The sequence below is a fragment of the Strongylocentrotus purpuratus genome, unplaced genomic scaffold, assembly GCF_000002235.5.
Source record: "Strongylocentrotus purpuratus isolate Spur 01 unplaced genomic scaffold, Spur_5.0 spur5_scaffold_8, whole genome shotgun sequence".
Classification (NCBI taxonomy): domain Eukaryota; kingdom Metazoa; phylum Echinodermata; class Echinoidea; order Camarodonta; family Strongylocentrotidae; genus Strongylocentrotus; species Strongylocentrotus purpuratus.
Window position 1 is genome coordinate 4,887,700 of NW_022145614.1, and position 19,967 is coordinate 4,907,666.

The 19,967-nt window shown below is 37.3% G+C and overlaps 1 protein-coding gene across 6 annotated transcripts in view; it reads right to left on the minus strand.

Annotated features, from left to right (window-relative positions):
- Positions 1–19,967, minus strand: part of LOC590159 (piezo-type mechanosensitive ion channel component 1) — an 88,642-nt gene continuing 68,675 nt past the window's right edge. For all 6 annotated transcript variants that reach the window (XM_030975754.1, XM_030975756.1, XM_030975751.1 and 3 more), the window contains 15 exons: positions 18,868–19,141; positions 17,736–17,924; positions 16,563–16,770; positions 16,047–16,170; positions 14,555–14,696; positions 13,762–13,976; positions 12,948–13,106; positions 11,682–11,829; positions 10,629–10,814; positions 9,131–9,223; positions 7,835–8,004; positions 5,123–5,248; positions 4,566–4,645; positions 1,688–1,865; positions 1–512 (listed from right to left, as the gene is read on the minus strand). In XM_030975754.1, the coding sequence (XP_030831614.1) occupies positions 260–512; positions 1,688–1,865; positions 4,566–4,645; positions 5,123–5,248; positions 7,835–8,004; positions 9,131–9,223; positions 10,629–10,814; positions 11,682–11,829; positions 12,948–13,106; positions 13,762–13,976; positions 14,555–14,696; positions 16,047–16,170; positions 16,563–16,770; positions 17,736–17,924; positions 18,868–19,141 (2,545 nt within the window). In that variant the 3' untranslated portion in view covers positions 1–259. The remainder of the gene's footprint in view (positions 513–1,687; positions 1,866–4,565; positions 4,646–5,122; positions 5,249–7,834; positions 8,005–9,130; positions 9,224–10,628; positions 10,815–11,681; positions 11,830–12,947; positions 13,107–13,761; positions 13,977–14,554; positions 14,697–16,046; positions 16,171–16,562; positions 16,771–17,735; positions 17,925–18,867; positions 19,142–19,967) is intronic.

Consider the following 19,967-nt stretch of genomic DNA (forward strand, 5'->3'; position numbering starts at 1 on the left):
CTCTCCCTCCTCTCTCTTCCTCCCTTTTCTTACACCCCCTTTATAAGTCCCTTACATCTTGCATCCTCTCTCACCCTCATCCATCTCCTCCTAACTCATCATCTAAAAACTTGATCAAAAATGATCTCCTCTCTTAATATCCATTTTGCTCCACAAAAGTTGATCCACCATTATCTCTACTCTTTCAATGTCCAATTTGCTCCTCTTCATTTCTCTCTCTGTCTCTTCTCTCTCTCTCTCTCTCTCTCCCTCTCTCTCATCAATCAGTCTTCCACTTGGTGACTTTGATGAGTGTCTCTGGAGAGCGGTAGAGGAAGATGAGCTTGGCGGTTAGGTCCTCCTCCAGCTCCAGCTCGTTGCTCTCCCTCACCAGGTAGATGTCCAGACACAGCTTCAAGATGCGGTCCACGTTGGGCAGCTCGTTGAACATGATCTGGTAGGAGAGGCCGCTGAACGACATGCGTAGGAAGCGGCCGATCACAAGGACGAGGGACACGTAGAGACCGATGATTCTGTGCAGGAGAGAGAATGAGAGCCATACTTTGGTTAATGGTTGGTCATCAGTTTTGAAATTATTTTACTTGAAGGCATCGTTTAACAATATTAAATCTGAGATGCATAGCCCTACGTGTTATCAGTGTCTGTGATACGGTGTAATATAGAAGCCCTAAAAAATTGCCCTTCAAAATGATCAAGAAGTGCCTCAAAAAAGTAAAAATCTTTGAGTGACTGGTTTTTACCATACTCATTTTCTCCAATAGACTTCGATTTCCAATCATAAATATCTTGATAATCGGCTTGTAAAAGTCATAGGGTTCCTGACTGACCTAAAGGTTTACAATTATCATTGCAGCATGAGCTAAATCCAGGATTTTGTTTCACAATCTGAGACAAAGTTACCCAATCCCTTTAACACATTATAATAAATTTATGATAATAATTTTTTAGTTGCATCTTCATTCAACTGCAAATCATGAATACTCAATTCAACAACTCTGACTAAACAAAGTGACCCCCGATGAAATGAATCGATGCCCAAAATTCCATCACCCAATGTCCAAATAATCAACTCAAAAACACCTTGACATCTTCCAAATTCAATTCCATTACCATATATTGATGCCCTCTCCTTTACACACAAAAAAGAATGGATGCACTTTGTTACATCAATGAAATTTTAAATCATCTCAACAAAGAAAAAGACACCCACTTCTGCTTAATAGAATTACCCCTTTGACCATTGGATTCTCTTGCTCCTCTAGGGTTAATGCAGGAACAATCCAACTCCCACAGAAACTAAGTTAACTTGGAGTGGGACACACTGGAGAATAGAAGGAGGGTTGCTAGACTTCAACTCTTGTACAAGATCATGAATGGAGAAGTGGGAATCAAGGTTGACACATACATTCTAACCAACAACAGAGGGGGCACAAAAGACTAGAGGGAACAGCAAAAGAAGGACGTGCACAAGTACTCATTCTTCCACAGGACAGCATCAGAATGGAACCTACTCAAGGAGGAAACAGTTATGTCTACCTCCAGTACAGTCTTCAAGCAGAAACTTTAAATGTGAAACACCTCTCCTTCCATAGCACACACACGACCATACTAATCAAAACGTTGGTGAAGTACAGTTAACCCTGAGTATACCGATGCAACCGAAACCAAAACCGAAACCGAAACTTACCCATAGCTTGAGAGCGGTGCAAGTAGTTCCGAGGCTACCCTATCGTTGAATGTGAGTATCCGGATGATTGTACTTTCGTCAGACAACCCATCTTCCACCTCCCACCATTCCTTGGTCCCGTTCAAGTTTAGGATCTCACCCTGCTCAAGGTGAAAGGAGGCATTGCCATAACCCTTTCCTAGAAGATAAAATGGTGAAAAAGCATACAGAACAATGAATGTTAGTGACGTTTGATCTTCTTGGTAATTAAAGTAATGTTAATTTGTTAAGTTATGTCAGAAATATTTGATCTTCTTGTCAATTTAAGTAATGATAATTTGTTAAGTTATGTTAGTAATATTTTGCTTTCTTGGTAATTGAAGTAATGTTAATTCCATTAGTAATATTGATATTTCTTGAAGTAATCTTGATTGTATTATTATTATTATTAATACCAGAAGTATGTGGGCATTTGGAACAGAAGGCACTGCTTGCATGCAAAGCAAACGTGTCCATAAAATGGATACAGATTTTTCTAATGGCTTGTTGATATATTCTTGGTAAATCCCTTCAGTTTACTGCAGGCTTGCTTTAAGCATACTGCACTTCAATTTTTATGCCTCCGCCACCGAAGGTGGTGCCGGAGTCATCATGTTTTCGGGTTGTCCGTCCGTACGTCCGTACGTCCGTCCCGTTTGACCGTTATCACAATATCTCAAGAACCATTTAAGATTTAAACTTAAGACTCGGGAATAGTATTTATCACCATAGGAAGACGATCTGATTAGATTTTGGAGTACGTAGGTCAAAGGTCACAGGTCACAGAGGTCAACTTATGAAATTCCTTGTATTGAGTTTGTTAGCGCGATATCTCAAGAACCATTTGAGATTTAAACTTCAAACTTAAGGATAGTATGTATCACCATAGGAAGACGATCTGATTAGATTTTGGAGCACGTATGTCAAAGGTCAAGGGTCACAGAGGTCAACTTATGAAATTCCATACATTGAGATTGTTATCATGATATCTCAAGAACCACTGGAGATTTAAACTTCAAACTTAGTGATAGTGTGTATCACTATAGGAAAACAATCTGATTACATTTTGGAGCACGTAGGTCAAAGGTCAAGGGTCATAGAGGTCAACTTATGAAATTCCATACATTGAGATTGTTATCATGATATCTCAAGAACCACTGGAGATGTAAAAACTTCAAACTTAAGGATAGTATGTATCACCATAGGAAGACGATCTGATTAGATTTTGGAGCACGTAGGTACAAGGTCAAGGGTCACAGAGGTCAACTTATGAAATTCCATACATTGAGATTGTTATCATAATATCTCAAGAACCACTGGAGATTTAAACTTCAAACTTAATGATAGTGTGTATCACCATAGGAAGACAATCTGATTAGATTTTGGAGCACGTAGGTCAAAGGTCAAGGGTCACAGGGCTCATTATGTATGCAAAAACAGCTTGTGATCGCGTTTTCTGAACAACCGATTGATGGATTCCTGCCAAACTTTGGTCATGTATGTATCTTGCAGAGCTGATGAACTGATTAGATTTTGGGGTCACGAGGTCAAAGGTCAAAGGTCACAGGGCTCATTATGTATGCAAAAACAGCTTGTGATCGCGTTATCTGAAGAACCGATTGATGGATTCCTGCCAAACTTTGGTCATGTATGTATCTTGCAAAGCCAATGAACTGATTAGATTTTGGGGTCACGAGGTCAAAGGTCACAGCGCACATTGTGTATGCAAAAACAGCTCGTGATCGCCTTATCTCAAGAACCGATTGATGGATTCTTGCCAAACTTAGGTCATGTATGTTACTTGCAGAGCTAATGAACTGATTAGATTTTGGGGTCATGAGGTAAAGGTCAAGGTCATGCGGCTCATTATGTATGCAAAAATAGCTTGTGATCGTATTATCATTAGAACAGATTGATGGATTCCTGCCAAACTTAGATCATTTATGTATCTTGCAGAGCCAATGAATGGTTCATAAGATCAAAGGTCATGGGCTCATTATGTATGCAAAAATAGCTTTTGGACGCATTCTCATTAGAACAGACAGATGGATTACTATTTAACTCAGGAAATCTTGCAGAGCCAATGAACTGAGTAGATTTTAGGGTCATGAGGTCAAAGATCAAAGGGTCATATATGTATATGAGAAATTGCTTGTAATCACGATATTCTGAGAACATGTTAATGGATTACAATTGAACTTGAATTTGAAAAATTTCTTCCGTTTCGGTTTGTAAAATTGCTCTATGACGGAGGCATCATTTTCGACTGCGCGCAGTCGAATTCCATCTAGTTTAAAATGTTATAACATGCAGATAAGTGAGAACATGTACTAACGTAAAAACAAGGACACCATGGTCTACTGTGCTACAGGTAAATAAACCTTTAGAGTGGAGGGATACAATGTTGAGTAATGTTTATTTTCTTGTATTGCATAACTCAAAGCAACCTTTCCTATGATGTATGACTGCAAACACATCATTGCTATTTAAAGCCTGTCTGCACTAGTTTGGCCAGGAGGGATTAGACCTCCCTGCATGGTCACTGATAGGTGGTTTTCTCATCAAATCAGCTCTCAGTTAACATTTTTTAAAAGGGGACCATGGGGGACCAATGGTCACCGCTTAGGCATTGTTTGCTATATAGAGGGCGCAAGAAGCTATAAGTAGTGCAGTGGGGCTTTAAAACATCCTTCCATAATTTGATGTAGATGGATTGTAAAGGCTTATGCTGCCACAGGGTTTAGAATCATTGCATACATTTCCAGGTTTAATATTACTTTCTGATGCAATTATACCACCAAAAAACATAGTTTTGAGCACACATTCAATCTGACAAACTTGATAAGAACACTGCACTCACTGTCAAGTAATACGGTGACTGGCTCAGGGCTGGACATGGCAGGCACCTTGATGTACGATGGAATGAAATTCTCCAACACACTGCAGGTTAGTAGGAAAGAAAATTAAAGACGACCCATCATTAATCAAAGAATGTCACGCTTGATATCGAAGGGGATATGATGTTCATGTAAATAATAAAACTTCCCCTTTTTAAGTTAATTTATTTATATATTTATTTGAATTCTGAACAATGAGGTTGAGATTGGTGAGACCTATGACCATAACCATATTCTGGTCAGAATTCAGAATTAGTCAGAATTAATGTGAAGAATTCTAATGATTTTATATCATCATAATGACATGTTTCATAAATTTTGGTTGAAAATGCACTAATTTTGTGTTTGATTGATTACAAATTTATAAAATCAGAACTTTCTTTTAATCATATTTTGCTCAAACTTTGACTGATTATCTGCTATCAAAACCAATCTAATATCAGAATGGAGTTCCACTTTAAATGTAATAAAAATATAAGAACTATATTAAACTGCATGATTGATTTCTTTGTTATCTCACCCTGGCGCAGATGAATAGAACTGAAGCTGTTCAATCAGTTGATTTTTGAATTCATCATATTCTTCCGTCAGTTTTACATCACGGTTGTTCTCTACCGTCGGTGTGACTCCGGTGTTACTAGTAATCCTGAAAGGAAAGAGAAGATCGCAGATCAAAAATCATTCTATAAAAAAATTTATTCAAAGAAAAACAAGATGATTTACTGTCCAGTAAGTGCTCCGGCACTGAAAAATAGGAAGTATATACACCGATTCGGTTTGGGGGTTTTATGTACCTGCCCGCCGGTGGCGGCGCTATAACTGGGGGGCTTCTCCGATCCAGCTGACAGTACAGAGAGCTCAAGAGCGGTTACTAGCTAGCGGAGCAGCGACCCTGGCCGGCCTGGGCGAGGTTCGGTATAGGTATAGCATACCCGTTGAGCGATCGATTCTATTAGCTGCAGTCAGACGCCCCCCAGTTATGGCGTCACCTTATGAGGGCGCACTTCCACCAGAAGTCGCCCGAATCGGTGTATACCGGTGCAGATAATTCTTTCAAGGGCCAGATATATAGTGTAAATGAGCATAAGATCTCTGTCTGAAATTGATGTTCCTATTTTATTTCTATTTTTAACATTGCAAAACATTAGGCCTTGGAATTTCACTTTGTATATTATAATAAACATAATTGAACTGAATTAAAAAAGTATTTGCATTCCTAAATCTTGCAATATCAAATATGAATGGTAGAGTGAGTCATCCTATGATTTGACATAATGCTATCACAACGATACCTGTGCATCAATACAAATTTGTATTTCTTTATTCAAATGTAACAGAAATTGATAGATTCATAAGAAAAGCCTTAAAGGGACTTGGTAACATAGTTTAGATGAGAGATAGTGGTGCTAAGGTAGTGAATTCAATGCTAGAAGTATAATTAAAGATAATCTGAAAATTTGATTAAAAACGGACCAAATGGTACAAATTGGGAAAAACTGAACTGATCGATTCCTTAATTCTCCCAACTATGTTATTACAATTTAATTACATATTAGGTGCATGTAAATCGTCAGGAAGCAATAAAATGGCTCTACATTCCATTCCAGATATTTAAGTGTTGACAGATTATTTATAGCCTGTTTTATGTCCTTTTTTCATGGAAAACGGACGGGAAAATTCAAAAATGGTTGGGAGAATTTACTGTTAATCACTGTTAAATGGTGTCGTACATCGACGCCTTCAAAGTAAACCATAGATATCTTTGTGGTTTGAGATTTTTTTCAGGATTGTTTGCATGTCAGAGGGTTAGTACAGTAGAAGGAATATAGTAATTAACATTTTATACAAAAATTAAGCAATTTTTTCATCAACCTTCAACAATGTTACCGAGTCACTTTAAAGACATTCAGTATTTCAGATGCATTTAAACCTTCATAATTCAATCAAATTCATTGAATGTGTAATTGAAATCGATTCAACTTTTATTTAAATACAATATATATATATATATATATATATATATATAAAAAACATGTATTCATGCTAATGTGATTGAGACAGAGTAAGTGTAAATCATAAAAATGTATTCTTCACAGGCAGCATCTCCTGAAAGAAAGGACAAATCTTAATTGAGATTAGAGTTGCATATCTGACAGCTAGATATACAGAAACAAATCAGTTCCGCACCTTTGCAAGCACTTCGGTTTTCTTTAAAGCTACCCAAAATGATAAAACCTTCCAATGCATGCTCATACATGTAAACGTTCTTACACAAACAAAGGTCAGATAGAAACGAACCTGATGATATGCGAAGAAAAAAGAGAGAGAGAAATCTAATTGTTTCAGGTACTGACCAGAGTATATCAACAGGCGGACATGCGTCAAAAGTGTTATCATGTCAAGAAATTCAGTCTTTACAATAAAATCACAAAGTAATTATTGTCCATTTGGACAAACAGACAAACAGCGTGTCACAGTTGACGATAGAAACAGCCACGTTACTGGTATGGCAACATCAACTACCTACAAAACACTTTTCAGAGTATTTTCAGATTTGTCAGACGGATTTTTATCGTTTAACCCTGGTTTCTTTTCAGCCCCACCATGCCTGTCAGGAAGGAATAAAAAATAAAATAAATCTTTGATTGTTTAACTTCTAGCATAACTATAAATTACACATTCTTCTATGATAGGGATATTTTTATACTAAACAGAGAACAAGTACTATTTTATAATGGCAATGACACTTCTGGGAGATTTGGACTACAGAAATTATCCTATGTTATTGTATGAAAAATTGTGTAATACTGAGATTTAAAAAAAAGTAAACACAACTACCCACATTTTGATTTATACACTGTTAATCAGAAACTTTGTGTGCATGAAACTTTTGCAAATTTTATGCATGGTACAATTTGATAAGAGTTTCATGCAAAATTGACACTACATTTCTGCATTTGCTAGTTTCTTGCCGCAAAAACAGCCATCTTGTTTACAATTTAAAAAAGTTTCAGATCACAAAAGGGTCTTCTTGGAATGATTGCAAAGCAAAATATTATGTATTTTGGCAACAGTTTTTTAAATCGGTCCAAACTTATTCATATACACGTGGAAAATATTCATGATAATGCTTCTAATCTAGGGTAGAGAGTGCTTACATATATTCATTTTTTACTTCAAGATTTCACCTCAAATGAGGCGACTAATTAACCCTCATTAACTGCATCATTACCTGGTGAAGGAATACTTGAAGGAGATATATAGGTCATCATTTGACTGAAGGCTTGTGATCAGGTTCTGTCTACTCGGTGGACTGATGTCCCACGTTCCTGTTGAGTTGCCACTGATGGCAGCAGTCCAAACGTCCTCTTGACGATATCCGTCTAGGAAGGATCTCGCATTCTGAACAAAGGATACAGATATATGCGGAAATGACAGCAAACAACTTCTAAGAACCAATGAAATGTAGGGAGTATCATGGATATTCATATGCATGCTTTTTGGCAATGATCTTTCATAAAACTCCATGACCTCTTCAACTCAATCAAGTCAACTTTAACTAGCTGTTGGCTAATGAACTCTCTTTCCCTAGGCTAAATACAAGCACCAAGATCATGTACATGTAGACAATGGGTTCATATATAAACCTCTGAAAATGGTACTTATAGGCTACTATAAAATTTCTTCAAGAGATCACACACTCATCATTTAAAGGGATCCGGTAACTTTGTCCCAGATTCTGAAATAAAATTCTGGATTTAGCTCATGATGCAATGATAATTATAAACCTTTAGGTCAGTCAGGAACCCCATGAATTTTACAAGCCGATCGCCTGTCTGATCATCAAGATATTTATGATTGGAATTACAAATTTTGAAAACTGTTCGCCTGACGGTTTTCATAACACTACAGTCTATTGGGGAAAACGAGTATGGTATAACCGGTCACTCAAAGATTTTTACTTTTTTGAGGCACTTCTTGATCATTTTGAAGCGCGATTTTTTTAGGGCTTCAATGTTACACCATATCACAGACACTGATAACATGTAGGACCGTGTATCTCAGATTTACCATTGTTAAACGATCCCTTTAACATACTTTGGAACTAATTCCTCTTGCCTACCACTCACTGAATACAATCCCTATGTCAAAACTGACCAACAAATGTATTTATATACACATTAGAATCATCTCTTTGGGAAAATTCCACACAATAATGAAACAGAAATATACATCTGACACAAGGTTTGTAGATTTAGCTATGACTGCTTTAATGTTCGAGGCATAGTTGTTTTTATAGGCTCTCGGGGAGGTTACATCGTGCTATCACCCCTCGGCACGCCTCGGGATATAGCCCAATGTAACCTCCCCTTGAGCGTATAAAAACAACTGTCTCTCATAGCAGCCATTATTTACTACTACTTTGCTCGCAGTTGATTATCTCTACAATATATCTGTATTATTTTGTCTGATGAATTGGTTTTCAGATTCAGTTGCAAAGGTGGAATGGAATATGAAGAGGCCTTACCAAGTCCTTCGCAAACTCTTTATTGAGATCATCCCAAGCAGTGGCATCAATCATGTTCAAGTCTCCTGTCTGAGCACTCATTTTGAAGATGGGCTGAGGAAAGGAAAGACATTAGATACCATTAAGTTTAGAAATCTCTCTCTCTCTCTCTCTCTCTCTCTCTCTCTCTCTCCCAGGGGTTCTGTCAAAGGCACGTCAACATACCAGAGCCATTTGGTTGGGGTCTGCTCGCTATTTATAAGGACCGCTATTTATGAAAGACCGCGATTCATTTTGTCACGCGTTATGGATAGCGGACCTTATGAATAGCGGTCCTTATGAATGGCGGTCCTTATGAATAGCGAGGTAAATTGTCTATGGTTTGCTCGCTATTTATAAGGGCCGCTATTCATAAAGGACTGCTATTCAGTTTGTCACGCGTTATGGATAGCGGTCCTTATGAAAAGCGGTCCTTATGGATAGCGAGCTTGACCATTTGGTTAGGGTTTTTGTTCCAATCCCTCCATCTTGAGCCTTCTTCATTATCCCATCACATGTTTTGTCATCTATTAAGTCTGACACCATCCCAATTCTTGGTCTACACCTGTATCTCTTCCCCATGGTTTAAAGCCCCACTGCACTACTTATAGCTACTTGTGCCCTCTATATAGCAAATAATGCCTAAACGGTGACCATTGGTCCCCCATGGTCCCCTTTTTTATGTTAATCTTATGTTAATTGAGAGCTGATCTGATGAGATAACCACCTGTCAGTGACCATGCAGGGAGGTCTAATCCCTCCTGGCCGAACTAGTGCAGATAGGCTTTATTCCAGGATGTCTCTGAGAATTTCATTGCCACTTAGATGAAGTTATATAATTATGTTGCTTAATTCACATGATCACATTCATCACACATAAATGATCACAGAAAAAAACCTATAAAATGACAGTAGAAAGGAGTGAAGCACCATGTGACAGAAAAACATTATGACATGTAAACAAAAACAGAAAAAGAGGATAACATAAAAATGAAGAAACAGATTAGATTTTTGTTTGTTAAAAAGAGCAAAAAAAGTGACTCGAAACAGTAGAGTACACCAATACATAGACGGTTGTTATGTGTTAACTGCCAGAGAAAAGTGCCGTAACATTTAGTGTTGTATTATTTTAAAGGTGGGTCAGGTCTGATATTCAGATCTAGTCACAATCTTTGTCACTTAATGTCAACTTTCACCAATGTAGGTGTCCTCGTAATATTCATACTCTTTTAAAGCCTGTTTGTACTAGTTTGGCCAGGGAGGATTAGACCACCCAGCAAGGTCACTGACAGGTGGCTATCTCATCAACTCGGTTCTCAATTAACATAAGAAAAAGAGGATCATGGGGGACCAACAGGCACCGATTTGGCATTGTTTGCTATATAGAGGGCGCAGGTAGCGTTAAGCAGTACAGTGGGCCTTTAAGGACTAGAAAAAAAAAGGGGAAGAAAAGGAGACTTCTTTTTTTTATTCTACGTACCTCAAATCCACCAAAGCTGATTTCAACCGACATTGAAGTGGGCTTGTTCATGACGCTGGTGGTGTTCGCTAACGAGATGAGGATGAGAGGGAACCAGAGAACAAAGATGAGAGCAATCAACATGCCTCCTCCTACTCCATACTTGATAAACCACGGTGTCTTGGTGCCTCGGGGAACAGGGTAGGCCTACGGTAGAGAGAGAGAGTTTTGATAAGTGAATGTGATATAAATCGGAACATCAATAATTTTCTTTTCTCTCACTCTCTCTCTCTCTCTCTCTCAAAAATGAAATAAAAATAAAATGAAATTAGATATTAAAAACAAAATGCCACAAAGGTTTACCCTGTCTTTTAAAGAGGGTTATTAAACCTCTAGAACTGGTAACTCTTGTAGTGGGTTAAATGACATATATCTAAATATGTATACTGGTATATATATTGAGAAAGTGAAAACACAGTGAATGTACATTATCTCAGGGCTGTCAACCCTCCCACATTTGGAGGGAGTCTCACGCCTCCACGCTCATTCTCCCACCGTCCCAATAGCTCGTAGCGGGAGACTCCCGCCAGCACGCCTTTCCTCCCGCTCTCCCGCTTCGATGTAGAATCTCCCGGTTTATGAAAAAAACTCCCGCCACAACCGGGACAACAAAAAAAAGTGCTCTTACTCTCACATTGACGCTACTGTCTGTTTAGATCTACCCGTTCTCCTTTGTTTTACTGTCCACCTCTCTCTCTCTCTCTCTCTCTCTCTCAGCTTTCTATCTTTCTCTATTCCTTTCATTTTCATGTTCTCTTTCTCTTGCTCTCTCTCTCTCTCTCTTCTCCCCCTCTTTCCCCTTTGATTTATCTTTCTCTTTTTACTAGTCCACTTTGCTCTTGCTCTTTCATCCCTCACTTCCCCGCTCTCTCTGATTCTGTCTATGTCTCTGACTCTGACTCTATCTCTGTCTCTCTGCCTGTCTGTCTGTCTGTCTCACTCTCTCACTCTCTTCCTCTCTCTCACTCTCCCTCTCTTCCCCACTCTCTCTCTCTCTCCCTCCATTTTACTCACCACCTCTCTGTTCCTGAAGCACTTGATTGGGTAGACATTAGCATAGATGTCTTCCACCTGCAGCCAGTGACTGAGAGAGAGGGTGGTATCAGTCCAGATCCAGTCCATTAGGGTACGCAGCTCAGTCAGGAATGGAATCACGCGCCATCTAGATACAAATAACAAGTACCAATGTTCAGTTTTGCATGAAGTGATGATTTAATTAATTAATAAGATGTGGGCATAATGTCTTAGCTTGCACAATATGCAAGCAGAATAAAAGAACATACAATGCTGGAATCCAGACAGTGTTTAATATCAGGTTTGGAAGAAAATGACATGTACATATAAATGATGATTTGGCTAGTTTAATACAAATGCTTTATAAACCATAGTAGGTTATAAGTTGAATAAGGTTTGGAAATACTAAACTTCCAGTTGAACTTCTAAAGTTTAACACAAATCAATGTCACATTTGAAATAAAACTCATTTATTGGAACCACTAGAAGATCTATAAAAAATTGCGTCTTACGATTTCAAAAATGAACGTCAGGTAAACTTGCTATGGTCTTTACCGGTTCTTTTCCATCATAAAAAAATTAACACCAAATAATTTCATTTTTATTCATACCAAGATGATTGACAGGTAATCTACAACAAGATCTTTCTCAAATGAAACCTACAAAGTAAACAATTTCTCTTTTGTTTCATCTGGATTGAAATCAACATAGAAATTTATCACAGGAAATACTTTCCCATGAAATCTACGTGGATCAATTTTTCTATTGTTCTAACTGGGTTAAAATCAACTACAGACATTCTTATAGTGTGAAATACACCTTTCTGTTATTTAACAACAAGAAATCAAATCCAGGTCAATAACCTTGAGACTGACCATACAAATATTCATGTTGTGCAAAAGTTTTAAAAAGTAGGTCATCTGTATTATTTTTTCCCCCTCTCTGTTATTAAAACCTAGGAGGCTAAAATGCCAGCTGCTTGTATTTTCTGCAATATTTCATGAACTGGCATTAAAAGTAAAACAATCTTATTATAACTGCCTTTTAAACTTTCAAAATCAAATGCTATTTCTAACTTTACGTGAAATACCCAAGGAAGTATAAAGGCAAAATTTGCCATTACTTAGAAATTGTGCATATATGTACCGGTAGTTTTTTGTCAATAGTATAACAGGGTTGTCCTTGTGTAGATATCTACAATTTCAATAAAATCAGGACTTAGTCCAATTAATGTACGCAGAATGGTTGTGATGAAATAAAGCTTACCCATAGAAGAGAATCAAGCTGACCAGATTGTAGTTTTTGCAGAGGAAATTCCCCAGGATTCTTGTAGGATAACCGGATGTAATCTGATACGCCGATAGACCAAAGTAGATGCAGATGAAGAAATACCAAACCTGTGCAGGATTGTTATCCACGAAAGGCCTGGGGAAAAGTGAAGGGGTAAAAACAGGAGGACAAATATATCAAAATTGTAAAGATTCACTATTCACCCGTTTTTCAAAATTTCCAAAAAACTTTGTAATACCTTTAACAATTTCCTTTTCCTCAAATAGTCTGTCCCATTTTCACCAATATCTACTAAACCTAGGTTGAAACGTAAACTATCACCTCATGCTTCTCATTTATGTATGCACATGTACATCAAGAAAATCCATTTCTTCCTGAAATTTAAAGGTATAGACCAGTTCTGGTCATGCGATTGCATTGTGAAAGAAACGTTGTGGAATCGATCAGAAAAGGTTGATCATCTAGCATATAAGTATTGGTGTGTACTGCAAGGTTTTAGAATCATCAAAATGATAAGAAATTTGGCCCAGTCTTGGTAAAGTTACAAGCACTGTACACAGAAAGATGTATATGGGACTACGCGATATCTATCCAGGCCGGATAGATATGATAATTTACCAAATATATCAATTAGTAGGTGGTTTGTATTTGTATCATCACGTATTAGCCAAAACATATTCTTTCACATGATTGGTAATAAGAGCTTCCATTTCATTTTTTGAGAGGGGGGCATTTCCAAAAACTGGTTTATACCTTTAAAGGTTAAGTTACCAACATTATATGTACTTACTTGTTGTTATATGCAGGCAGAATAAAGAAGAGCCACACATGGACAGCAATGACAAGAACGACCAGGTAGATGAACTTGGCCTTGACGTTCTTGCAGAGATAAATAGCACGGTCGATGACGATGATAACAAACATGCTAAGGAGAAGGAGAAGGAAGCTGATGGGGATTGTGTTGGAGCTGATGAGCTGGGCGACGTCGCTGGTTGCCTGCTCCTCCTGAAATCAGATTGAGATAATTAATTTAACAACATTCTTGTAATGAAAAAAAAAAGCTCCCTATAGCAATGTTAGAGTTCATGAACTACTGCATTCTGAAGATGATAGAATGTAAGAGTAATAGGACTGTATTATCTTGTTCTAACGTTTTCAGAATACAGTCTATTCTTGCAAAAAAAAATTATTAAAAAATTTGTTTACCAGTATACAATGTTTGTCTACTTGATGCATACTTAGAATGTATGTGTAATAGTATGTTTTCTCTTTGTTGTACTCTCATACCCGAGAGGGGGTTAATAGATTTAATACATACTATACTATACTATACTATACTGAGAAGTTAAATATATAATTACAAAAGATAATAATCTCACACAAGGATATATAAAAAGTATAGTATATATATATATATATATATATATATATATACACACACACACAAATAAATATAAAAATAAGACAGCTAAAGTTAAGTCACTTGTGAACATACTGTTTCATTAAATTTCAAATGTTTTATATATGACACTTTCAAATCTCTACACCACACTGTTCATTTTCTGGTAATCCTTTCTTCTTACCCCAAATGCATATGAGAAGAGAGCAATGATGAGGAAACAGATGAACTGTATGCCGAAGATGAAGACATAGACATCGGTGACAGCGCTGTACATCGGATCTATCATGTTGCGGTAGAAATTGACTGCAGGATCATACCAATGCCTAAATGGGTAAGAGAAAAGAGAAAAAGTCTAAAAATTAAGAGCAATACATGACAGATGTGACCGGGAAAAACATCCTTTTGCATCAGTATATTGCGTCTATATGTCTGTCTGTCTGTCTATATGTCTGTCTGTCTATCTGCCTGTCTGTCTATATGCCTGTCTGTCTATATGCCTGTCTGTCTATCTGTCTGTCTATCTGTCTGTTTGTCTATCTATCTAACTATCTATCTGTCTGTCTGTCTGTCTGTCTATCTATCTGTCTGTCCATCTGTCTGTCTATATGCCTGTCTGTCTATCTGTCTGTCTATCTGTCTGTCTATCTATCTATCTGTCTGTCTATCTGTCTGTCTATCTGCCTGTCTGTCTGTCTATCTGCCTGTCTGTTTGTCTATATGTCTGTCTATCTGTCTGTCTATCTATCTATCTGTCTGTCTATCTGTCTGTCTATATGCCTGTCTGTCTGTCTATCTGTCTGTCTATCTGTCTGTCTATCTGTCTGTCTGTCTATATATCTAACTATCTATCTGTCTGTCTGTCTATCTGTCTGTCTATCTGTCTGTCTATTTATCTAACTATCTATCTGTCTATCTGTCTATCTGTTTGTCTATCTATCTAACTATCTATCTGTCTATCTGTTTGTCTATCTATCTAACTATCTATCTGTCTGTCTGTCTATCTATCTGTCTGCCTGTCTATCTGTCTGCATGTCTGTCTATCTATCTGTCTGTTTGTCTTTCTGTCTATCTGTCTGTCTGTTTATCTCAGGGGTGATAGTGAGCACTAAAAAAAAAAAAATAATTTTGTTTTCCCCTCAACCACGCCCCCCTCAAGTAAAAAAAAAAAAAAAAGATCAGCGGGGAAAAAATGGCATCTAACAACATTCCCCTCTTTCGAGTAAGAAAAATTGAGACAAAATTGGGAAAATTGGGGGAAAAATAGGGAAGGAAAACAAAAATTGGTAAAAAAATAATCAGGAAAAAATCAGGAAAAATTTAAAAAAATCAGGAAACTGATTTAAATCGTTTTTTTTTAATCAGGCCTGGTTTATCTGCCTATCTATCTATCTGTCTGTCTGTCTGTCTATCTATCTATCTACATTGTATCTATCTATCTATGTCCCGTAGCTTGGAGGTTCTGTCACTTAAAACAACAGAGAAACAGAGAGGGAGGGGGAATAGAGAAAGAGAGGGAGGGGGAAGAGAGAGAGAGAGAGAGAGAGAGAGAGAGAGAGGGGGGAAATAGTTAAGAAACCATCAAAATAATGAAGGTTATCTCAAATTCCCATCGCTGAAATGGAGAAAAATATTTTAACAAGGTCATTTTCAATATAAGAATGAAGAAATCTTACGGTGGATCCTCCAGCTGCGATAGATCATCTTCAGCAGACCCTAGAGATACCTGGAGTTCTGTATCTTGCACTTCTAGCTGCTCCTCATCATCTGTCGAGAGAAGAACCTCCGCTTTTGCTCCACCTTTAGAAGAAACAATGGAGGTCACTCATGAGTCATTTTGAATTCCATTGCTCTTATTTTTCAGGGTGGATTTACATAAAATAGAATAAATGCACATCTTAATTGTCAATATACTATCAAAAATAGGAGGAAAAAAAAACGTTTTTGAAGTATTTTGTTCAGGGTGTGAACAATAAACAACCCTAAACTCTGAACAGGGAGAGGATTTATCAGAATAAACAAATAAACAAATTATCTTTAAAAAAATTGGGGGGGGGGGGGGTTATCTAGCTGCAAGTTGTGCTGCAGGTTAGAAGCTGAATAACACAACACTCAGACATGGGAAGATGTCAATATTCAGAGAACCTTGTAACAAAAACTTTTATTTATCAACTACATATATTTCTTCCTACCTTCTTCTCCCTTTCCTTTCTTCTTCTTCTTCTCTTTCCTCTTCTTCTTTTTCTTCTTCTTCTTCTCCTTCTTGTCACTTTCTCTATCCACCTCCTCAACCTCCAGATCTTCAGCAGCCCCGTCAGGGTAGGTCAGGGCAGGGACATTGTCCGTTTGCTGGGCGTCTAGATCGGGTAGCACCCTAGACTCTTGCCATAAACCATGCCTCTGTAGGGGTAGAAACACATTTTGAATGTGAACGATGACTTCTTCAACTGTATGAAATATGATGACCGATTTTCTCAAAACCACCTATAAATTACAGCCACAAAAAAAAATTGTCTGTTTGCTGGGCGTCTAGATCGGGTAGCACCCTAGACTCTTGCCATAAACAATGCCTCTGTAGGGGTAGAAACACATTTTGAATGTGAATGCTTACTCCTTCAACTAAATGAAATATGGTGACCGATTTTCTCAAAACTACCTATAAATTACAACCAAAAAAAGACTCACAACCGTTTTAATTTCTGTATCTGAAATAAGAGATCTCATGATATACAAGTACAACTCCTTAAGTTTAATCCAGAAGAACCCACTTAAATATCATGTTATACCAAGTACAACTATTAACATCCATTTCAATAGAGAACTCATCATTCAGCCCACATTTGTTCTGCTGTTAAATTGTAGCTTTTTGAATTGGAGCCCTTGGGTCTAACTTTGAAAGTGAATATCAAATGTAGAAGTGTACAGCGTTATATATTTTTTTCAGTCAGCTAATAATTTTGGAGCCCTAATAGTGTCATGGTTTGATAGAATAGAGTAGAATAGAATAGAATAGAATATATCATTTATTGTCCCAAAACAAAAGAAGAAAGTTTCCATCCAGGTGAATCATATTTCATAAAATTACACAACTTATACAAAATATATAATATTAAGACATTCATATCAGAATATCAAATGCATAAAAAGTATGAATAAAATAAATAAATAATACATACATAAAATACAAATCACATAGAACATAAGGAATATAAGGGAAGAAGACTAGAATGAAGGAATAGAGAAGAATATAGAATGAGGGGATTAAAAGAGAATGTAGCACCAGGGAAAAGTAACTCTGAAAACAATAGACAAGAATTCTAGACAAGAAGCTGCTATTATCATCATTAGGAGGACACAGGTCTTACAATAAGGACGGAGCGATGGAAGAAGACGGCGAGTAAGATACACAGGTCTAAGACTGCATAGTTGGGCTTCTGCTCAATGCCTAGGATCCGAGGGAACCAGAGAGGATCCTTACTGTGTAGATCCTGTGAAACGGCACTGTTCCAAGGGTAAAACTGGAACTGGAACAGGTACTTCAAGATGACAATGATCTGTGGAGCAGATGCACAAACACACAGAGGAAACAAAAGGAAAACTACCTGTTTAATATCAGAGAACTTTAGAATGTAAATAAATGATGCAGGCCAATACATTATTCTACTTATGCTACTGTTCCACTAAATGATGAACTGTAAAACCAGACATCTTTCATAAAATTTCATCAATCATTATTTTTCGTATTTTGTGGCATGAAATCTATATCGCTTAAAGAATTTACAGGAAATTCTCATTTCCAAAACTTTTTGGTGTACAGTATCCAGCAATGTTATCTGAAATTGCTTGCAGCTATTGTTAGTATTTTGGTGTTGTATACATATCATTGGGTCAAATCTAAAAAGCATTTTTGTGTTTTTAATGATCTCACCACTTTTAGCTATTTACAAAAATATTTTTTCATTAAATTATATATGTTCTTTTACAGTAGAATAAAGAATGATTTGATTTGATTACTAGTAGTGAGCTCCACATAAAAGGATATACTGATACAGATACATGTCTTACCAATACAAATACTGGTATATAACAAAAAAGGTCTTCCTTTTCCACTGTCCAAAAATAAGGCCTACAATGTCAAACCAAAGTACATGTAGGTATACTGATGCCGGTATTGGGTCTGCTTGCTATTTAAAACAGACCGCTATTCATTTTATAGTCACGCATTATGGATAGCGGTCCTTATGAATAGTGGTCCTTATAAATGGCAGTCCTTATGAATAGCAAGGTAAATTGTCTATGGTTTGCTTGCTATTTATAAGGGCCGCTATTCATTAGGGATCGCTATTCATTTTGTCACGCATAATGGATAGCGGTCCTCATGAATCATGGTCCTTATGGATAGCGAGCTTGACCCGCTGGTATAGCAGTATACCAATACTGATACTGTTGTCATAATGAATACTGGTATATACCCCCCAAAAAGAAGAGTTTTCCTACCTCTGTGTAGGAGATGACTGTAATCCAGAAAGTCTTAGTCGGGCGGGGCACTGAGAGCATAGCCCAGAGGAAGACGATGAGCACCAGGGGTAGAGAGAGCAGACTGGCAGACAGCAGCTGGTTGAGAATGATGATGAAGTAGCATACCAGCTGCGATTGAGCGACTATGGCGTAGAGGGCAGCATACGTGAGACGAACGGGGCGGATCATGGTGCGACGGAACTGATCGCTGGAGGTGGTCTCCGCCGTGCTGTCGGTTTCATCATTGCCGTTGCTGTATTTGACAATATTAATGCATCGTTAGAACTCATACGTATCATCCACTAGCAACACTGTTCCGCAACCAAAATTATATCCTCTTCCCAAAGAAAAGTTTGACAGTCTTTGAATATTGTATAAGTACAACATTTTTTCCCAGCATGTAGAATCCTATTGTATTTGATCAATTTTGGCAAAAGTACTTGTTCCATTCACTCACGATTTGATGGAGAGAAACGTTTGTTAGTTGTTAATAATATTCCATCGTAATCAAAATTATTGCAATCATAATCAATTACTAGACTGCTCATGAAAAAGTCTCCACTACCCTACCAGTTACACAGCTCTGAAGGAGAAAGAAAAAGGGACAGGCCAAATAGTTTTCCTGTAATATGTTTGAAGTTGGTAAAAAAAAGAGATTTATCGGATATTAAACTGGTCTACAACAATGTTGAAGTGAAAAAATGTTCAGAGTGACTATCTTATAGAACACTGCTGTTTCACAATACTCATTAGTATAACATTCCAATTTGCTACCTCTTTAATTTTACATCTATATCTACGTTATATCTAAATTGATTGATTCGTTATACTCAACCTCTCATTTCTTAATTATGCATTAACAGAGATCAACCATCACTGTTCTACTACATCCTAACAATTATTCTTTTACGGTACAATTAAAATAAAACATGCTTTGGCCACAATTTCTCTAATTTCAATTTAATGCAGTGGCCAATTTCATACATGTAACTCTTGACCCGTTACTAAAACTTTAAAGCTAATCTTCTTTCTTTGGTGTTGTGGCCAATTTGAGTCAAGATCAGTCATACAGGTACGCT